Below are 21,464 nucleotides of genomic sequence, written 5' to 3'. Positions count from 1 at the left end.
ACACCCATATGCTGTCTTTTGAGCTAAATACGTTCAAAAATCATTTTAAATATCCCTATGTTATATTTTCAAAAAATTTCATTGATTTGATGATCACATTCCAAGTTGATTAAATTTTTTTGATTTATTTAAAAATTCTGATATAAATTTTATAAATTTTGAACCGATAGAGCCACCGATTATTTCTCGTCCTCGATTCTACCGTGTTAAAAAGTATTATTACATATTTGCAACCGTGATTATCATCCTCTCTGGGTTTCTAACTTTCTGTGAGTGTATATTCTTGTTTTGCGAAGCTACTTTCCTGGCCGAAATTTGGCATTGTATTTATCAGCAAGCAACAGAAGATAATTACAAAAGCTGAGATTCAAACAAAGTTTTTGTTTGTTATTTTTGTTAAGAGGAGATCAGTCACACTACCTGATTTACTAAAGTTGAATAAAAGAACCACACAAATAGGTTAAATATAGTAAGATTCATTTATCCTCACAAAAAATAGAAATGATACTATTCATATCATTTCAATTTTTTATAGCACGTGACAAATTTACTCATAAATAAAAACCAACAATTCATACGGTGTAACAATTTTTTTCAACCAGAAATGATTTATAGAAATTTCAGTTTTTTTTTTTCAATTCAACACCAAATTCAATTAATCCACATACTTCCAAAAATAAGTAAATTAATGTGTTCATTTAATTTAATACAATAATAGGCATAAGTTATTATTAAAGCCTCATATTGCAGTATAAAAGTAACAGAAACACAAATGTACAGAGCAGATTATTAAAGTGTTATTATTAATCTCTGTTGTCTTTATCAAGCTTTTTTGGGGAGGTTTCAAGTTTGAACGCTTCACCAGGCATCACATTTATCCTGCCTAGTTGTTTATTTTACAGATATATATGATAAGGCCATTTAAATGAGACCAAATGGATCTCACTTAGCTGTGTGTATATTTTACATGTACTATGATTCCATCACTTTACTTGCTATAAACGAGAATACTATTACACTTATTTGTACTTGCTATTTTTACATTATTGTATGAGTATTGAATTTTAGACAATATTTGCAGAGTGCTTAATGCTTCCCAGCTGTGAGAATTAGCCCAAGAAACACACAGCTCCACACCTGACTACACTCCAGAGAGAAAGAGAGGGAGAGAGAGAGGCTACTGGTTCTGAGTTTCTTTCTTGTTTTAGAGGCATTTGGAGCTGGCAGAGTTGAATACTGATAAATTTTGACACCACAAGAAGAGGGGTTTAAGGTTCAAGACAGTTTGAACTGTTCCTGCAAAAGAGAAAAGAGAAAGAAACAACCCATCTTCATTTCTTGGTCTTCTTGGATTCAGTATGGCTGAATACATCTGTTTCTACAACAAGGTCAGAGCTTTCTGTTGTTTTTCCACTTCTGTTACATTCTTTTGGCTTAAAGTCTTTACCTTTACTACTTTTATTGTGTTTTTGGGTTTTTTAAATTGATGTTCTTCAGCACTTTTTAGCTACCTGAGTTTTAGTGTGTGTATTCTGGTCTGGGTTGGGTAGGTTTTAGTGATACCAGAAATGTGTGCCTATTAATATTGTATTCATTGTGATTTGGTCCAGAGTTGGTTATATCTTGTACCTTTTAGGTTGTGTTTGTTGCCATGGCTTTAATTGAGTTACTTCATAGTTGAATGCAACCGAGAAGTGATTAATTAGTTTACATCATGCCCTTTTGTAGCTTCTTCTGGTTTGTATGATATGTGGCCCTAATTCTTAGTGTTTTTCATTAACAGGATACACTTATCATTAAGCCTCCCAAAAAGTCTCCGATATTCTTAAGGATGATAGTCTTGCTTGTGGCGATGATTTGCAGTGTTTTCATCTGCTCGTTCTGTCTTCAACAGATAAACAACCACAACAAATCTAAATTTGTAAATTTTGAAGTCATTGTGAGGCCTTGTCAAGATGATGTGTTCAATCACCCTCAACTTCCCTTCTTGACTTACCCAAGACCCAAAACCTTTTGCAGGTAAGTTAAAAGTGCTTGTTTTAAATTGAATTTCTCATACAAGCTTTTCTCATCAACTATTTTGTGTATTATTAGGGCGGAGTGTGCTTGTAATCCTGTACGGTTATTTGCGATTCTATCATCACAGAGATCTGGAACTGGATGGTTTGAGACACTTCTAAATAGTCATATTAATGTAAGTTCCAATGGAGAAATATTCTCCCATAAAGAAAGAAGGGATAATTTTTCTTCTATTGTGAAAACTCTGGACAGAGTCTACAATTTGGACTGGTTTACCAGTGCTTCCAAGAATCAGTGTTCAGCTGCCATTGGCTTCAAATGGATGCTAAATCAGGTACCTAGTTTATGTTAAATAATTTTAAAATTTCTCTTATGTGGGTGTCTGTTGTATTGCATATAGCATATCTGCATTGTGGCTGCTTACTACCATCACTGTACATTAGGTTCTTTACATAGTATATTAAATTTATCAAATGCTTCTATCCCTTTAATGCATTACATGACAATCTTCTTGTTTATTAGTTTTACGAGTATATTCTGTTGAGACTGTGTATGCTAGTCTTTGACTATGTAGAATGTAGAAGCTTTCAGTTAGCAAAAAGTTAAACAAGTGTCCTCGTGGCCTTTACTGAAGCCAAATACTGCACACCTTTGTCATTGTACCTGCACTGTTACCTTACGACCGGTTCATCTGTTTTAATTTTCTTTTCTTCTTTAATTCCCTTTCTTACGAAGGAAAGGGTTGCTATCTCAGTAATTTCAGAATTCAGTCTATACAATAACCTAGATTACAAAAATATTAAATATTTAGAGGATAGAACTCATGCTGATAAACCTGGATAAACACCAATTTGGGGTAGGTTTCACGCTGGCTACTGTCTATATATTATACAACTATATAAGCAATATCCTTAGGACTCTATCTCAAGCGGTGATTTTAGTAAATTCTTACGCGGCCAAACTTTTTATGTGGTCTAAGATGTTAACATGTATATTTTACTCCTTACTCCCGCTCACTATGAAGCTCAACATGAGTTCGAGTGTGGGCTTTAAATAAGAAGCGTCAATTTGGTCATCTGGGTCTAATATTTATACCATGAATTAATGTCCGTAAGGGGACAGGCTGTTAGTACAGGTGCACATTTTAGTCACACAGGGGACCAATCCATAACTTATACTACTACAGCTCGAATTATTATTGTTAACTTGATCTATAATTGGGACGAACTGGTGTTATGTACAATGTAACAGAAATATGCCCAGTTCGCAATTTGAAATAATTAATTTGATATTTGTGAGAACTAAGTGTGACATATTTTTTTAATTTCCCCTGTCAATTCTGTTAACATCCTCTTCTTCTTTTAGTATCTAGAGTGCTTGATAACATAGTTGCAGATTAGCCACCAGTTATTTACAGTTGGCTGACCCTGTGGAACACAAAAATAAAACCTATTTGAATTTCTGTGCCATGGGAGAAAATGTTGGCTAACAGGGTGATGCGATTGCAATTTTTTACCATGACACCAGAATGAAAAGAAATATAGGCGTGATACAGGTATAATAGGTTATTTGGGGTTTCTCTGGTGGGTTAGACAATTAATTACTCTCCACTTTGCCTAATAATTTCCTTTCAGACCGAGTTTCCCAATAGTTAATGACATGTCAGATTTTCTCTTTCTCTCTCTGTGTGTCTTAAATCTCAAATATCCATTTGTGAATTTTCTATTTACCACTATCAGAACCTGTAAACACCTCATGTGTTTGTAGCTGCAACTATAATATGGAAACACTAATTTGATGCGTTTGGTGTTATCACCGCTCAAAATCTTATGTAATTCATGTATGAAATGCACAAACACAATTACACATGCATCTTTATATTTTGTGTCTACAGGTCCCTGGTACTGTGAATTAGCTAAAAGCAGGCTGTATTTACCGGCTGGCTTAATATATAGTGTCTTAAACCTGACCCAGCCTGGCAGATGAGCAACTTACCTCATCTAGTCACAGTTGATCAAGTGGCTTCCTTTGTTTTCAGGGGGTCTGGGAGTCAGTTGGTTGAAGAAATAATATATAGCTCTGGGCAATAACCGGCTGTATGAATTAATAATATTTCTTCCTTTTCCTTGTATGAGATCTACATGTGACTTTTCCACCATCAATTTAGCGTGTAATCCATATTCAACCTATTCGCTAATAATGTAAACCACTTACCCTGACCAATTAGTTTCATCTGTTGTCCATAAAATTGACTCTTTTACCAAGTCAGATCACATTGTGAAGGTATGTAAGTGGAGGTAAGATGATATGTTGACCCTAGTCATAAAACCTTGATGATATTCACATGAACTGAAATCCATTCATTTTTAAGCAATAAACTTGGAAGATGATATGAGAGGAATATTTTTTTATTTACATGTTGCCTTGTGCGAGGAAAAAGTTAGTCAGGTTGTTGGTTTCATATACACAACCTTATGATATTGCTCTAATTTAACGATCATACCTTTATGAGAAATGCCTATTGATTTATATAGAACTTATCATGGTTGGTGCAGGGCTTGTTGGAGAATCATAAAGAAATTGTTGAGTACTTCAACAGCAAGGGTGTATCGGTAATACTTCTTTTCCGAAGAAATACATTGCGTCGAATGGTCTCGATGCTCGCAAATTCATATGACAGGCATGCTAAGTTATTGAATGGCACCCACAAGTCACATGTGCATTCGTTTGAAGAGGTCTCTCCCTCCCTCCCTCTCTCCCCCCCTCCCTCCCCCGCTCAGTTTATAATAATATTGATGATTTTGATAATTTATTCTTGCAGGCTGATACACTTTCAAGATACAGACCAACCATCAATTCTAAAACTTTGATTAACGATTTAAAACAAATGGAATCCACAGTTACTAAGGCGATAGAGTACTTTAACAGCACTCGGCATATTATCTTGTACTACGAGGATTTAATCAAGAACAGCACTGTAAGTAATAAGTAATACGTGAAACTTTATCTCTATACGTTCAAGTTTAAAATTATAAAAGAATTGTATAGAAAACCGTTTCTTGTGAAAGTTGAGCGTTTCCTCCAATAGATTCTCTAGTCTGTAGTTTTGTATATAATTTCAAGTCTGTCAGACATTTTTCCAGCTTCCATATATAACACAAGTATTCAGAGTATTTTCTCGTCATTTTTTCTCTTGTGTTTAATAACCGGACTTATTTCTCTACTGTATAAGTAATTAAATAATAAGAATAATATTATGCATACCCTTTGTTTCATGCCTTCTGATTTACTAGTAGTCATAGATTGCTGCCTCCAATCTTTTGAAATCAAACTCCTCGACCTCTAATTTTGTGTGAAAATGCAGAAACTGGACGAAGTTCAGAAGTTTCTAGGACTGCCTCGAATGAACTTGACAAGCCACCAGGTTAAGATACACAGAGGACCATTGTGGGAACACATTGAGAACTGGGATGATGTCAACAAGACGCTTGGGGGCACGACTTATGAGAGCTTTCTAAGTATCGACTATTAAAGCCGCTCCTAACCTCTCCATTATGCAATATATTGGTTGCCTAGCAGAGAGGTGGGATTGCTTTAGGAGGCTTTTCTTTTTCACGCAATCTTAACGTAGTAATACTCGAAGGAGTACTTCAACTGATTCTTACCGGGGAGAAAGCTAACGTAGATACAGGCCTCCTCAGCATCACTGTGGATGGCAAGTTTTAGTTTTTCCTTTATTTCTAGTCCAAATGTGTCTTTGTTTGATCAGTTTATTTGTTTCTCATTACGGTAGATTAATAGGCTGTAGTCTGTAGATACTAACATTAGAACGTTGCAAGGCCAGTTCCTGTTATTTACATGCAATGGTGATGAATTTTACGTCTATCATTTTTGTCTATTGCTAATGGTATACATCATACATGGAAGTAATTCGGTTTCTTATCGAGTTCAAGTTGGAACAAATTTTGTTCTCGATTAAATATTTGACTTGAGCTTGATTCATTAAATTTCAACTCAATATATATGAATATTTAACTTTTACATATCTGGAAATTTAGAAATGTAATGTGGCAACCAATCTTTTAAAGAACAATTCCTTTTTTTTAAAAAAAATATTTTTTTGAATATAAATATTAAAAAAGTATTTCATATAAAAAATAGGAGTTTAATTTAAAAAGAAATATAATTTTATATGTTTTTATCCAGAATTGGTCTCTTATTTCTGAAAAATAAAATTAATCAAATGATCCTGATCCATGGATATAATAATTTATTTCTTATATTCTGACTTTCATCGACCAAAGTTGAACTAGATGATCAAATTAATTATATACTATTTAATAATTAAAATTTATAAATATGCCTTTGCAATTTTTTTTTATAGATATGCATCGGTCTTGTCACATTACAAATAATTAAAATTTACAGACATGAATAGAGTGATATTTTAACATAACATAATTGCTTCGTGGTTGATTTAGATTTATTTATTTATCATAATTTTATAATTTTGAATTTTAAAATATTAAATGAGTCTTACAATTTTTTCTAAAAATATTTTCACGAATCATTCGACCTCGCCTAGATTTCCAACTAACACGAATTCTAACGCATAAATTTTAACGACTAAACTTGAATTCCATAAGAGACTCTAGGTAAAAATGCAAACGTTTTAATCTGTTTATCATCGGAAAGTTATCATTTTACTCTGAAGTATCAAACTTGCTATTACTTTCCAATCCAAGTCTTCAAAGTTCAACAAAATGTATGAATATTGTCAAGATAACTTATCCCAAAAATGATTTTCTACCACTTCCTTTAATATAGTTTAATTATGTTTATGTTTGGGGTTAATTTCTCTATTTCATCACTCCACTGGATCAAAACTTTCACTTGACTTATCGAGACAAAAAAGTTTTCAATCAACTAATTGTACTATTAAAAACTTTCAAATAAACTACTCTGTTAGTCCTCGTTAAATTTTTAATGGGTTAATGCTCTATTTCATCCGATCAAAATTTTCAGTTGATCTACCGAATAAAAGACAACTTTACAGGTGCATATTTTTTTCGGTATTGAAGTTCGATTTTGGGGGTTGGGGTGGGGGCTGCATGCAATTGTAGGAAGATGGTATGTTCTTACTCAATTCAGTGTTGCTCAAAGTTAGGGCTTGCAATTAATAATGAGGATTATAGCTTGTGTGTGTGAGAGAGTTGGAAGAGAGGTGAACGAGGTGAGAGAGACGGGAGAGAGGAGATGTGAGAGGGAGTGAGCTAAGAGGTTAGGAGAGACGAGAGTGGGGTGGGGTCGGGGATGGGATTTTGGGTAAGATTAAATTTTTGGTTGAGTACAAATTCCCCGTCTTTCTTTTAGAGGAGGGGAACCATTTCCCCTTTTTTTTAGTTTAGAAAAAATATGATTAGACAACGGTCAAGTTAAAAATTGATGTGAAAAAATATATTCAACGTCGGTTAATTTTTTTACATCGTTATATTAGACAACCGTTGTTAAAGGATGATGTCTACTATTCTAATTTTTCTAGTAGTGTAATTTAATTTTTTTTTTAATTAGACCTTATTTTATTTTTTTCTTTTAACGAGTTATTATATGTATATTTGTTTTTTTAAAAATATTTATTCTCATATATAATTCTTTATTAATTTAAGGTGTTCTTTATATTTCTTTAGTTCTTATTTCCAGGATGATTGAAAGAGTTTTAATATGTACTCCCTCCGTCCCAATTTATGTGAACGGGTTTGATTTTCACGGAGATTAAGAAAAAAGTAGTAAATGTAGTTGAAAAGTGGGTAAAGTGGTGGGATCCATCAATATTTAATAATAGATTTGAGATAGTGGAGGAAAGTAGTGGGTGGAATAGTGTTTATTTAATAAAAAGAGAGTATAAAATATAGAGGTAGTGGGTGTAATAGTGAAAAGTAGTGTTCAAAAATAGTAAGTATTGTAAGTTCATTCTTTTTGGGACGTCCCAAAAAGGAAATAAGGTCACATAAAATGGGACGGAGGGAGTATCCTCTATTCAGACTTTAAAGCATGAATGTCCGTGCGATGCACATGTCACATTTTCATTTTATAATTACGAAGTATTTTATCTTACGTAATAATTTATTTCATGAATAAATAACTGAAGCTGAGCATCTAAATGAGTACATGAATTTTATTTAATTATAGGATACTCGCTCAACGGAATAGGGTACTCCAACAGAAACAGAATGCAGTGTCATTGTTCCTCTCCGTCTTGCCCTCCCTCCTCGCTTTCTACCTTCGTGCATTATCAATTGATTTCATCTTCATCAACTTCCGAGAGACGAATTCTATAAAATAAAAGTCTCTTTTAGGTATTTAATGTGATCATGGAGACGATAAACTCTATGTCGATCAATGTCGTACAATATTACAGTGTCGTGCCAATAGAGATCCCCATATGTGCCTTTTTCTTGAAAGTGACCTTGACATTGAATCCAAGTCCAACCTCAAGATCATTGATCAATTTAGCACAGCTGTAACGTCTTCCTCCGTAAGTTTGCATTCTGAAAATAAGGCATACATAATATGATTATTAAAATTTTGTTTTCTGTGTTATTATTTTGGTATTGAACATTCTAAAACATAACTTATTTATGTTGTGCAACGGTAAATAATTACATAATATGAATATTAAATTTTTGTTTTCTGTATTATCGTTTTGGTATTGAAAAAGTTACTAATATAAAAACGATTTTAGGATTGATTTTAACATAATCATTCAAATAGTTAACATAAAGCGATTAATCATTGTTACAAAATATTATATACGACCCCCCTTATTTTCGAAACTAGATCAGCTCCAGCTCCGCCTGCACATCAAATAATTTCAATCGGAACAAATGGCGGCAGTGTGGAACTAACTCTGTTCTACGGTTGGGTTTCAAGGACAGTGGAGCCTTACGTAAAATATTTACACACACATATCTATATAATTAACACTAATTTATTTTTTTTAAAATGTAACAGCTGAACTGGATGGAACTTCTTATGATGGTCATAATTGTTTGCACAACATCCATATCGGTGTTGAGCATGCCGAAACTTGGAGAGAAAGACTACTTTAGAGGTTTGAGAGCAAGCTCACTGCTTAGACTAGCCACTTTCATTTTTATTTTTTATATAAGTAGAATTTATATGGACCGTGCGCTCGATTATGAACGGAAACAAGGTATTTTACTTTAAAAGTATTATACATATTTTTTCGTTTCTAACTCTTCTGGGATATGTTTTTATTGCTGTTGCTAATTTTATCAAGTTTAAAACGGTAAGCAGCAAGAAGCCATCTTCCCTTATTAGGTTGCACCGGCTTCGAATGCTGTTAATGACATAGCTTAGGCAGTTACGTTTAACTTATTTTAGAATGGTAAGTAAATTGCAAGTGTGAAGAGGGATGGAGATAGGGTATTTAGCAGGCGTCTTCAACTATGCATGGACATTTCACGGAGATTAAGAAAAAAGTAGTAAATGTAGTTGAAAAGTGGGTAAAGTGGTGGGATCCATCAATATTTAATAATAGATTTGAGATAGTGGAGGAAAGTAGTGGGTGTAATAGTGTTTATTTAATAAAAAGAGAGTATAAAATATAGAGGTAGTGGGTGTAATAGTGAAAAGTAGTGTTCAAAAATAGTAAGTATTGTAAGTTCATTCTTTTTGGGACGTCCCAAAAAGGAAATGAGGTCACATAAAATGGGACGGAGGGAGTATCCTCTATTCAGACTTTAAAGCATGAATGTCCGTGCGATGCACATGTCACATTTTCATTTTATAATTACGAAGTATTTTATCTTACGTAATAATTTATTTCATGAATAAATAACTGAAGCTGAGCATCTAAATGAGTACATGAATTTTATTTAATTATAGGATACTCGCTCAACGGAATAGGGTACTCCAACAGAAACAGAATGCAGTGTCATTGTTCCTCTCCGTCTTGCCCTCCCTCCTCGCTTTCTACCTTCGTGCATTATCAATTGATTTCATCTTCATCAACTTCCGAGAGACGAATTCTATAAAATAAAAGTCTCTTTTAGGTATTTAATGTGATCATGGAGACGATAAACTCTATGTCGATCAATGTCGTACAATATTACAGTGTCGTGCCAATAGAGATCCCCATATGTGCCTTTTTCTTGAAAGTGACCTTGACATTGAATCCAAGTCCAACCTCAAGATCATTGATCAATTTAGCACAGCTGTAACGTCTTCCTCCGTAAGTTTGCATTCTGAAAATAAGGCATACATAATATGATTATTAAAATTTTGTTTTCTGTGTTATTATTTTGGTATTGAACATTCTAAAACATAACTTATTTATGTTGTGCAACGGTAAATAATTACATAATATGAATATTAAATTTTTGTTTTCTGTATTATCGTTTTGGTATTGAAAAAGTTACTAATATAAAAACGATTTTAGGATTGATTTTAACATAATCATTCAAATAGTTAACATAAAGCGATTAATCATTGTTACAAAATATTATATACGACCCCCCTTATTTTCGAAACTAGATCAGCTCCAGCTCCGCCTGCACATCAAATAATTTCAATCGGAACAAATGGCGGCAGTGTGGAACTAACTCTGTTCTACGGTTGGGTTTCAAGGACAGTGGAGCCTTACGTAAAATATTTACACACACATATCTATATAATTAACACTAATTTATTTTTTTTAAAATGTAACAGCTGAACTGGATGGAACTTCTTATGATGGTCATAATTGTTTGCACAACATCCATATCGGTGTTGAGCATGCCGAAACTTGGAGAGAAAGACTACTTTAGAGGTTTGAGAGCAAGCTCACTGCTTAGACTAGCCACTTTCATTTTTATTTTTTATATAAGTAGAATTTATATGGACCGTGCGCTCGATTATGAACGGAAACAAGGTATTTTACTTTAAAAGTATTATACATATTTTTTCGTTTCTAACTCTTCTGGGATATGTTTTTATTGCTGTTGCTAATTTTATCAAGTTTAAAACGGTAAGCAGCAAGAAGCCATCTTCCCTTATTAGGTTGCACCGGCTTCGAATGCTGTTAATGACATAGCTTAGGCAGTTACGTTTAACTTATTTTAGAATGGTAAGTAAATTGCAAGTGTGAAGAGGGATGGAGATAGGGTATTTAGCAGGCGTCTTCAACTATGCATGGACATTTCTTTTCAAGGCAGGGTTCATTTCTTTGAATGTCACCCTGATATCGAAGAAGAAGAACTACTATAGGCAGAGTCTAGTAGTCTTGATGTATTCCTTCTTAATTTTGTCAATTTTATGTTTAATTAACTAGTTTGTCCGTTGTTAATTGATTGCAGAATGTTGTATCAGTCTTTAGTCAAAGAATTAATTGCATTTTCTGAGTGTCATTTCTGAGTGTCATTTGTATGCCACGTATGAAAAAACTGTCCTGATCAATAGGATAGATATTGTCTTCCAATGCAAGTCCCATTTACCACTTTCAGTAGGCCCTCTTTAATTGATTTTATAATATATTTAGTTCATTGTTATCACATACTCAAACTCATAAAATGCATGTGAAACAATACAATATATATATATAAAGAGTGTATGCAGGAAGTGGCTCGGGATCGCCTTGCCGGTCCAGCCCACTTTTTCCTTCTCAGTACCAATGCAAAATAATGAAAAATCAGCTCGTCAGTTCCATTTCTTACGGCCCGAGGCGCAAAGTGACCCCCGCTGGGGGTGCTCTAATAACTAGTAATTTTGAGCGGCGGTTGGTATTTAAATTTCTATTATTGCATATCATTAATATTTTTTTAATTTTATGGACATATTTATTATAATAGGTGTTCTATATAAAAAAATATGTATAGAAAATCATATCAATTATTTTTTATTTATGGTTAATATTTTTCTTAAATAATCTTTATTTCAAATTTTTAAATATTTATTATGGTTTTGTAAAATATATAACAGAATGATATATATTTGGAAAAAGAAATGTGATTGCTGACATTATAGAGGTTAAAATTAATTTTATCCTCAATTTTTAAAAATAATATTTGACCATGCATATTATTACATAGGGAATTTACAAGATAAAAAGGTTGATAAATGAAATAATGATATAAAATTATTTTAAAACGCATATTACACACCTAATTTTAATTGTGTTTTTAGGGTAATTTTTAGCCGTCCTGAATTAGTGTTGATGTTCGTATTTTTAATTCCAATACGTATTGTTAAAGTATTTTGGATGGAACTTGTGGTCTTTAGGTAAATAGTAGTATACTATACTCCTATTTTTATAAAGTCTCTAAAAGCAAAATAGAAATAACAAAACAAAAATCGTGATTTAGTCGAAGTTCCAAAAATTTTATTAAAAAAATGTTTAAAGACATGAAAAACTCTATTCTTTATATAATAAATATTTTTAAAAATAATTTGAAAAATTATCAAATATGAAATTGAGAAAAGGAGGACATGAATATCAATAAAAATAATTAGAGCTGGATATGGAGTAGAATTTGAAGAATCCTAATCCAAATTATAAAAGATTAAAAATAGAACTTATAAGTTCTGCGCTTTGCGGCGCACAGAACAACCGTATATTAAATATCCCGGCCGGGCGTCGGAGAAGGGTAAAGTAAGCAAGCAAAGGATTATCTATCTGTGCGACCAATGAAAAAGGTCTTCAATTTCAGCCTGGAGCCATGGGAGGTACCACGCCAAAAGGAAGATTATGATCATAGTTGGTTAGATAAAGAGATCGAACAAGAGGAAGATGAAAGGATGAAGAAGATCCTACTGGGAGTCAAGGAAACCATGGGAAGCCTGGATAACGAAACCATAAAAAATCGCATCTTTGAGGAAAGAAAGTGTCTTGTAGAGTGGGAGCAGTACGCCAACGACCTCAATACTACTAAGGTATTCTTCTTGGTTTTTATTTTTTTGGAACCCTTATTATTTTTTGTTGTTCTTACCCTCTATCTCTTTTTTTTTTGGAATTAGGGTTTTGAGGTTGGCGATTATCCTTATCTGTCTCGCAAGCTTTTTGGTAGCTTCATTACCAGATATTACTGCCCACCAGATACCACAATTACTGATTACGAGTTAGACAAATTGACTGGTTTAGCACGTTCTGCCATTGATCAATATAATTCCACACACCAAACAGTGTTTGCCAATGTCACTGTCGTCAAGGCAATGAGATCTTTTTCTTGTGGCCACTGGTACTATTTGACTTTCCAAGCCAATGTGCCTCATTCTCCTCCCCGGATTTTTCAAGCCAAGGTGTATGAGGAACCCCATTGGGTATCCCCGCCTTTATTTATCGAGTTTGTGAGGCCAGCCCACGCTGATGATTAATTACAACAAGTAATCCCTTTTTCTTTTGATTTTATTTATGTTTGACTTCATATTTGTTTAGTACTTTACAAATTTCTGATTATTTTACGTTTGCGTTTATATTTGTTTACTACTATCGTCACAGCCACTTAATATTTTCTCATATATACCTTTACCTTTATATTGTGTACCTTGAGCTTTAACTAGTGACAGGAGATTTTTTTGTTTTTATATATATAAAATTTGTAGTTATAGACGCTTATTACAGTGTGGCTCTTTACTTTTCTGGTTGTTGCAAAGACTTAAACTTTCTTAGTGGTTATGTATTTTTGATATATTCATGTTGGGAATTGGGGTAGCAATCACCCTGAACATATGCTTTTCTTCTTCTTTTTTTTTGTATTTGCCGAGTATAGATTGAGCGTAGGATGCTGATAAAACATGCCATGTGATGGTGTACACAGTACACACAGCTTATGTCTTTGTTTCTCTGATTGGATGGTTTGAGTTTCTGATATGGTTTCAACGCATAAGATTGGTTGTTTTTTTAAGATATGCCTTGATTTCCTTCACATATGAATTCTACATAATAATTCAAATCATGGTTTAGCCAGGTGAAAAGTTTTTTGCTTTAGAAGTTGCTAAAATACATTTACGTGCGGCTGTATATTGAATACAAACCATGCTTTGTATGTTGCACTGTTACTATCTATATTGACTATAGTTCTACAGATGCTTCGGTTAGTTCAATTATTTATTTATTTATTTTTTAAAATCAGAGCAGTCCTTTTATCCTATTTCCTAGCTGTGAAACAGTCCTACAGTTGATTTTCTAAATAATTTGTTTCCCAAAAGCATGATGAACCCCTCAACTCCCTGGTTTTTCGCCGTGTTTGGAACAATTTTACAAGATGTTACGAGATTTTAATAGCCAAAATTTTGTGTTGCGAGATTCCCATATTCTCAACTGCAGATCATGTTAATGCCATATTATTGAACATGTTTGTGAAATGTGGAAAGGACCCGAGTATCCCAAAAAGCACGTAAAGTTTGCAACTATATGCTGTATTGCTGTTGAGTGTCGAGGGTTAACTGCATGTTGTTGACTCTTAAAGTAATCACTATAAAAATCCATAATCCAAACTAGGTTCTTGTTTGCTTTATTGTAATATAAAAGAGTACTCTGATGGTTGATAATTGTCATGTTATACCTTTGAATTGCATTCCTCTGTAAGAATTGTAGAAGAAATATACAGGGCATACAAGTTTGCATGTTTTCTGATTAAATTTTTTTAGTTAGATGGTTAAGTTTCTATTTATTTCCCCAACCAAACGGAGCATCAAATCGCAAGTGCAGGAAATTTAGATATCCTTTTGGATGGTCAGGAGGAAAATTGCAACCCCCTCCCCCCTCCTTTTTTGTCTTGATGGTTTTATGACTGGGCTGCTGTGCAACATTAAAGGATTTACACATGCAAACTAGCACATATCAGTATAGCCTTATGCTGGATTCATATATCAGATGACGTAGCATGTTATGCAATTTGGATTTAAAAAGACCAAGATTATTTTAAATTTCGAGGACATTGGTACAGTTTATGCTTTCTTCTTAGTTTTCTGCGAGTTGGAATATCAAATTTTTTATTTAGATACCAATTTGTGAGGCCAGCCCCCCGCTGATTATTGATTACAACAAGTAATTGTCAAGATAATCACCCAGGATAGCTGTAAATCTGTTGTAATATGTAATAGTTGTATTACTGGTAAATCTGTCATATACAGCAGCTGTATTAGGCTTAATTAGAGGCTGATATTAGGTGGATATTCTGTGATATGATATGCTGATATTAGGGGATACTGTAGGCTGATTTAGAGGCAGATATGAAGGGATATGCTAGCTGATTTGTAGGTCTGATTAGCTCTAGCTCTGCTGTACCTATAAATACAGGAGCTTGTCTGTATGACAAACTATTAGAATCAAAAGCATTTTCTGTCATGCTATCAGAGCTGGTTTTTTAAACAGAATTCTCAGCTTGTATTTCTTGTCTAGATTCAAAATCATAGTGTTTTCTTTTTCATCTTTCTTGGAATTCATCTCCTGGTTCTTGCTTCATCGTAAATCATGTCATTAGAGCGATATGATAACTTCCTTGTTTGATTTAATGGGAAGAACTATTCTGCTTGGTCTTTCCAATTTGAAATTCTTGTCAAGGGAAAAGAATTATGGGGCTATGTTGATGGAACAATTGTTGCACCTGACACCAAAGAAAAGGAGCAACTTGCGAAATGGAAGGTGAAGGATGCTCAAATTATGTCTTGGATACTGGGGAGTATGGAACCCTCCATGATTCTCAATCTCAGGCCTTACAAGACTTCTAAAGATATGTGGGGTTACTTGAAGAAAGTTTACAACCAAAGCAACGCAGCCCAACGTCTTCAATTAGAGCTTGAGTTGGGGCAACTTACTCAAGGGAGCATGACAAATTAAGAGTTCTATTCTTCTTTTGAGAATTTATGGGGTGAATATACAGATATTGTGTATGAGAGTGTGCCTTCTGAAGGACTGACTGCTGTCCAAAGTGTACATAAGACAAGCAAGCGTGACCAATTTTTAATGAAATTACGGGGAGATTTTGAACCAATCAGGTCCAACCTCATGAACAGAAATCCAGTTCCATCACTTGATACTTGCATAGGAGAGCTTTTTCGGGAAGAACAACGGCTCGTGACACAAACTTCCATCGATCAGAAGGCGCAGGACTCTTCTCCAATTCCTGTTGCATACGCTGCCCAAGTAAAGCATAGAGGTGGAAGAGATGTGAGTAACTTCCAATGCTACATTTGCAAAGGATTTGGACATGTTGCTATTAATTGCACTAAAAATTCTGCAATTATTGCAAGATAGCAGGGCACATCATCAAAGATTGCCCAATCCGGCCTCCGAAGAAATCTCAAACTGCCTACAATGTCTCAGTCGGATCCTCAAATTCTTCTAATTTTGGTCAGTCTTCTGTTACCACTTACCCCTGGAATGATTCAGCAGATGATAGTTAATGCATTTTCAACTTTAGGAATTTCAGGTAACAAAAATCTGCTCATACACCTTGGTATTTTGATTCCGCTGCTTCAAATCACATGACTAGCACAACATTACCCCTAAATAATGTTCAAAAATATAAAGGGGATCTTCATATTCAAACCGCTGATGGTAACTCTTTACCTATAACTGCTGTTGGTGATATTTCAGCCTCTCTGAATACCGTTTTTGTGTCCCCAAAGTTGTCAGCTAATCTTATATCTGTTGGCCAATTAGTTGATAACAATTGTACAGTTCAATTTTCAAATTCTGGTTGTTTTGAGCAGGATCAAGTGTCCGGGAAGATGATCGCGAAGAGGCCTAAAGTGGGACGTCTCTTTCCTTTGCTCCCATCACCGTCTCTAGTGCCAAATTATGTTTCTTATAATGCCGTTGAATGTAATAATCAAGTGTGGCATAAAAGGTTAGGACATCCAAATTCTCATGTTCTTAATGTTTTACTTAAATCTGGTTTGCTTGGGAATAAAGTTTCGAATTCTCCAAATAAAGACATTGTTGATTGTGCATCTTGCAAACTTGGTAAAAGCAAAACTCTTCCTTCTCCATTACATAAGTCTCACACCACGAAAGCTTTCGAACTTGTGCACACTGATGTATATTGAAAAGTTTACAAGTTGAAAAGTTTTTTAAAATCAGAGCAGTCGTTTTATCCTAATTTCTAGCTATGAAACAGTCCTCTTAGTTGATTTTCTAAATAATTTGTTTCCCAAGAGCATGATGAACCCCTCAACTCCCTGGTTTTTCGGGGTGTTTTTGATAGAAAATTTAGATATCCTTTTGGATATCCTTTTAAAAGATGTTACGAGATTTTAATAGCCAAAATTTTGTGTTGCGAGATTCCCATATAGTCAACTGCAAATCATGTTAATGCCATATTATTGAACATGTTTGTGAAATGTTGAAAGGACCCGAGTATATCAAAAAGCATGTAAAGTTTGCAACTATATGCTGTATTGCTGTTGAGTGTCGAGGGTTAACTGCATGTTGTTGACTCTTAAAGTAATCACTATAAAATTCCATAATCCAAACTAGGTTCTTGTTTATTTTATTGTAATATAAAAGAGTACTCTGATGGAGTGATGGTTGATGATTGTCATGTTACACCTTTGAATTGCATTCCTCTGTAAGAATTGTAGAAGAAATATACAGGGCATACAAGTTTGCATGTTTTCTGATTAAAATTTTTGTTAGATGGTTAAGTTTCTATTTATTCTACAAACGGAGCATGATGAACCCCTCAACTCCCTGGTTTTTCGGGGTGTTTTTGATAGAAAATTTAGATATCCTTTTGGATATCCTTTTAAAAGATGTTACGAGATTTTAATAGCCAAAATTTTGTGTTGCGAGATTCCCATATAGTCAACTGCAAATCATGTTAATGCCATATTATTGAACATGTTTGTGAAATGTTGAAAGGACCCGAGTATATCAAAAAGCATGTAAAGTTTGCAACTATATGCTGTATTGCTGTTGAGTGTCGAGGGTTAACTGCATGTTGTTGACTCTTAAAGTAATCACTATAAAATTCCATAATCCAAACTAGGTTCTTGTTTATTTTATTGTAATATAAAAGAGTACTCTGATGGAGTGATGGTTGATGATTGTCATGTTACACCTTTGAATTGCATTCCTCTGTAAGAATTGTAGAAGAAATATACAGGGCATACAAGTTTGCATGTTTTCTGATTAAAATTTTTGTTAGATGGTTAAGTTTCTATTTATTTCCCCAACCAAACGGAGCATAAGATCGCAAGTGCAGAAGATTTAGATATCCTTTTGGATGGTCAGGTTAACATAAAGGATCATTGCAAACCCCCCCCCCCCCCCCCCCCCCCCCCATCTTGATGGTTTTATGACTGGACTGATGTGCTTATGTTGGATAATTGGATTTATATATCAGCTGACATAGCATGTTATGCAATTTGGATTTAAAAAGACCAAGATTATTTTAAATTTCGATTTCGAGGACATTAAAACAGTTAAGATTTATGCTTTCTTCTTAGTTTTCTGCGAGTTGGAATATCAAATTTTGTATTGCTGTTTTATTAGTTTTCTGCCGAGGACAAAAATATTTAAAGTTTTATACAGTTTCATTTTTATGCAGATGATGGAATGGATTGTGGATGTTTGGAACTTTGCAGAAATTGGAAAATGCTAACATGCTGGCTGGATTCTGCTACTTTGTTTCTTTTTAATTTATGAAATTAGAATGTTGTAGTAGACTAAAACACCAACAAATAAGCCAAATGATTTTCGGCTGCTTTCATTTCCATTTTGATTCAGACTTCCTTCGACTTAACTTGTGCCAACTGCCAAGTGTGCTCTGTTATGTTTAGCTATTATTTCCGTGTTTCGGGTTTTTTATGTTAAAGTAAATAACTGGAAGCTTTGCAACCACTTCTTACTGACAGTAGCAGGTGGTACTCTAGGGGCTGTAGAACCCTCAGATTAATTGTCCAATTCACTCAGATAGCGAGATGCTCCTTGGCCTGAGCAATGTAATTGTGTGCAAATGATCTTTCTGAGAAGTTCAGTCGCAAGTTTTTTAGCTTTCAGGAATAAGTAAACTAACTGTATAAAACTGCGTAGGGGAATGATTGTTTAAAATTTATGTGCGCTGTTATTAAAATTTTCTGAGCGATTTGAAGGAAACACCAAATTTTCACAGAAAAGAACTTGCTCAGGAAAACATGAACAAAAGGTCATGTTTAGCTAATTTTTTTTGGGGTTTCAGTTAAACCCATATCCGAATGAAACCCGAAGAGTTTGGGTTAGTAATTTGGGTTTAGAGCGGGATCAGGTTCGGTTAGGCAAAAAAAATCTGAGTCGAGCTTGGTTTTTACTAAACCTGTTTGCCATCCCTACATGGAAGAAAAGCTATATCATGTATGCAAAGACATGCAGCAACCATCAAGCAATATTGAGTACATGGAGGCTTAGAAAAGCAAAACTAAAAAAAACCTATAAGCCTTGGACCAAGAACATATTTGTCAAACTTCTAGGGCTCTGCTAGCCTAAGAAAGATTTGTCTGTCTATCTCTAAGAAAAAGAGTTCCTTCCGGAAGGTAACTCAGCCGAGCAGTCATATTGGAGCATCTCCAAGAGGCTCTTTATTTAGGCTCTTAACTTGAAATTTGAAGAGGATAAGAAAAAAGATTGCTCCAAGATACATTTAGTGACTCTTAAATCACTAAGAGCTTCTTATTTCTCTCTCCTCTCTCCTCAAAGTTAAGAGCCACAACCTAGCTCTTAACTTATTTTTTCACAAAAAAGAATTCATTTCCTCCAATTAACCTCCACTTAACTTTGTTATAATGGGGCCCAATATGACTAAAATATGAAATAAAGAAGTGATATAGAGAAAGTATTGTTGGAGTTTACACTCTTAACTTTGTACTAAATTGCTAAGAGCCATATTGTCTATATTATATTTAAGAGCCAACTAGGAGGCTCTTGGAGATGCTCTTAGTTCCCACAGAACTAACACTCTTTGTTTTCTCTTGTTCAAAAACATGCAGTGTCCAACAAGATAACAAGAACTTGACATCATTCCTGTTTTAAGACAAGCATAGGCATGCTTAAGCTTAAATCGCAACTTTCGGCCATCTATAATTAGCGTGTTTCGGAAGTTTCCCAAGCTCCTATTTTATCTGAAAACTCTATTCATACCTCTCCACTTCAACATGTTCAGTTGATCATGTAGCAAGTGAAATCTTTGCAACAAGTTATGTGATTTGGTTTCGATTTTCGTTTCTGTTGTAATTTCGTATGTTCCGCAGGAAATCTAAGAAGTACTCCGCTTTTTACTCAGTTACAGACTTATAGTAGGTTTCCAACTCAAATAAAAGCTTTTATATACTATTCTCCTGCAATTTATCTCAACTAATTTTTAATCTCTTACTTCAGCAAATGTCCTATTAAGTACGAACAACATATAATAGCAAATGCACTATTAAGTGCTTGTCAATTAGTGATACAATCAAAGTAAAAAATAGAAAACTCGGCAGTTGCATATGCTCAGTTGCATATGCTCAATGGCTCATTATTCATCGACACTGCTAGTTTGGGAACGTGGACTGAGTCTGATGAGTGGCGGTAAGCATTACAAAAGAAATTACACACATAAAAATATTTAAGTTTTTTAAATGAACGTCCAAGTGTAGTCCAGCTTGAAAAAGTATCTCCACATAGTGCGCCCTAATCATCAGCAAGTGGACCCTACACTAAAACACAAAAAAAAATAAAATATCAGAGCATATTGTCTAATATACATTATAACATGATTTGTACAATTTAGCTACTTTAAACTATCATGAAGCACATTACTGAGCTATTTTGAGTTATGATTTTTTTTTTTACGTTATCAGTAAACAAACTAAAAAATATAAAAGTAGATGTAAAATAATGAAAAATAGTACTACATGGAAAATCAGAATAAGGGTCCGTCATGCCAAACACTGTTCCCACTGGTCGGGAGAAATGGTACAGCTGATTAGCCCGTATCTTAGCAAATTCATGTCTTCCCTACTTTGTTAACCATGTATTGTGAACAATAAAGTAGTCCTCTATAAAGTTGAAGGCTACAACAATCACAGCGACCAGTAATCTTCTCACAAGGATATGCCTCAAAAATACCCTACAATAACACATAGAAAACACATAAAAAAGTTTGAACTAGACAATATTTGGATTTTATTAAGTACTTCCTTCTTTCCATAATACAATTTCTATTTGAAAAAATAATGAATATTAAGAAATCAGTGTTCAGATAATGTTTTTTTCACTTACACTCATAGTAAATATATGAATGTAAACTCATTCTCTCCCGTTGATTATTATACAACTTTCAATAAAGATAATTTTGGAATAACATCAACATATTTGCATTTAAAATTAAAAATGGACGAGTATTATAAAAGAAAAAAAAATTGTTTTGCTGAAGTAAGTATTCAATTACTTATAAATATCTTACATCTCCATCAAACGCCTCAAATCGTCG

The 21,464-nt window shown here is 33.9% G+C and overlaps 2 protein-coding genes across 8 annotated transcripts; both read left to right on the top strand.

The window, feature by feature from the left end:
* Positions 1-778: 778 nt before the first annotated feature.
* Positions 779-5,904, top strand: LOC108196554 (uncharacterized). 3 transcript variants are annotated; one of them, XM_064081564.1, is made up of 7 exons: positions 779-865; positions 1,082-1,388; positions 1,784-2,019; positions 2,095-2,353; positions 4,575-4,754; positions 4,841-4,996; positions 5,384-5,904. In XM_064081564.1, exons 2-7 carry the CDS (start codon positions 1,359-1,361, stop codon positions 5,549-5,551), a joined length of 1,029 nt encoding a protein of 342 aa, XP_063937634.1. In that variant the 5' UTR covers positions 779-865; positions 1,082-1,358; the 3' UTR covers positions 5,552-5,904. The 3 variants fall into 3 exon arrangements, with proteins under 3 accessions (XP_063937634.1, XP_017219368.1, XP_017219369.1); XM_017363879.2 differs by having other exon boundaries at positions 831-969; XM_017363880.2 differs by lacking the exon at positions 779-865 and adding an exon at positions 935-952.
* A 6,664-nt stretch (positions 5,905-12,568) lies between these two features.
* Positions 12,569-18,850, top strand: LOC108196421 (uncharacterized). Of its 5 annotated transcripts, XR_010285613.1 has the most exons (5): positions 12,569-12,948; positions 13,033-13,398; positions 13,796-16,448; positions 16,732-16,868; positions 18,570-18,850. XR_010285613.1 is itself a non-coding variant. In XM_017363700.2 (3 exons), the coding sequence occupies exons 1-2, from the start codon at positions 12,703-12,705 to the stop codon at positions 13,387-13,389; spliced, it is 603 nt and encodes a 200-aa protein (XP_017219189.1). In that variant the 5' UTR covers positions 12,569-12,702; the 3' UTR covers positions 13,390-13,398; positions 18,570-18,850. The 5 variants fall into 5 exon arrangements, 3 of the variants coding, with proteins under 3 accessions (XP_017219189.1, XP_017219190.1, XP_063937427.1); XR_001801785.2 differs by lacking the exon at positions 13,796-16,448; XM_017363700.2 differs by lacking the exons at positions 13,796-16,448; positions 16,732-16,868.
* The last annotated feature ends 2,614 nt before the right edge of the window (positions 18,851-21,464 follow it).

The sequence above is a fragment of the Daucus carota genome, chromosome 7 (genome assembly GCF_001625215.2).
Source record: "Daucus carota subsp. sativus chromosome 7, DH1 v3.0, whole genome shotgun sequence".
NCBI classification, from domain to species: Eukaryota; Viridiplantae; Streptophyta; class Magnoliopsida; order Apiales; family Apiaceae; genus Daucus; species Daucus carota.
The sequence above is the reverse complement of the archived record's forward strand: the minus strand, read 5'-3'. Positions and strand labels throughout refer to the sequence as shown.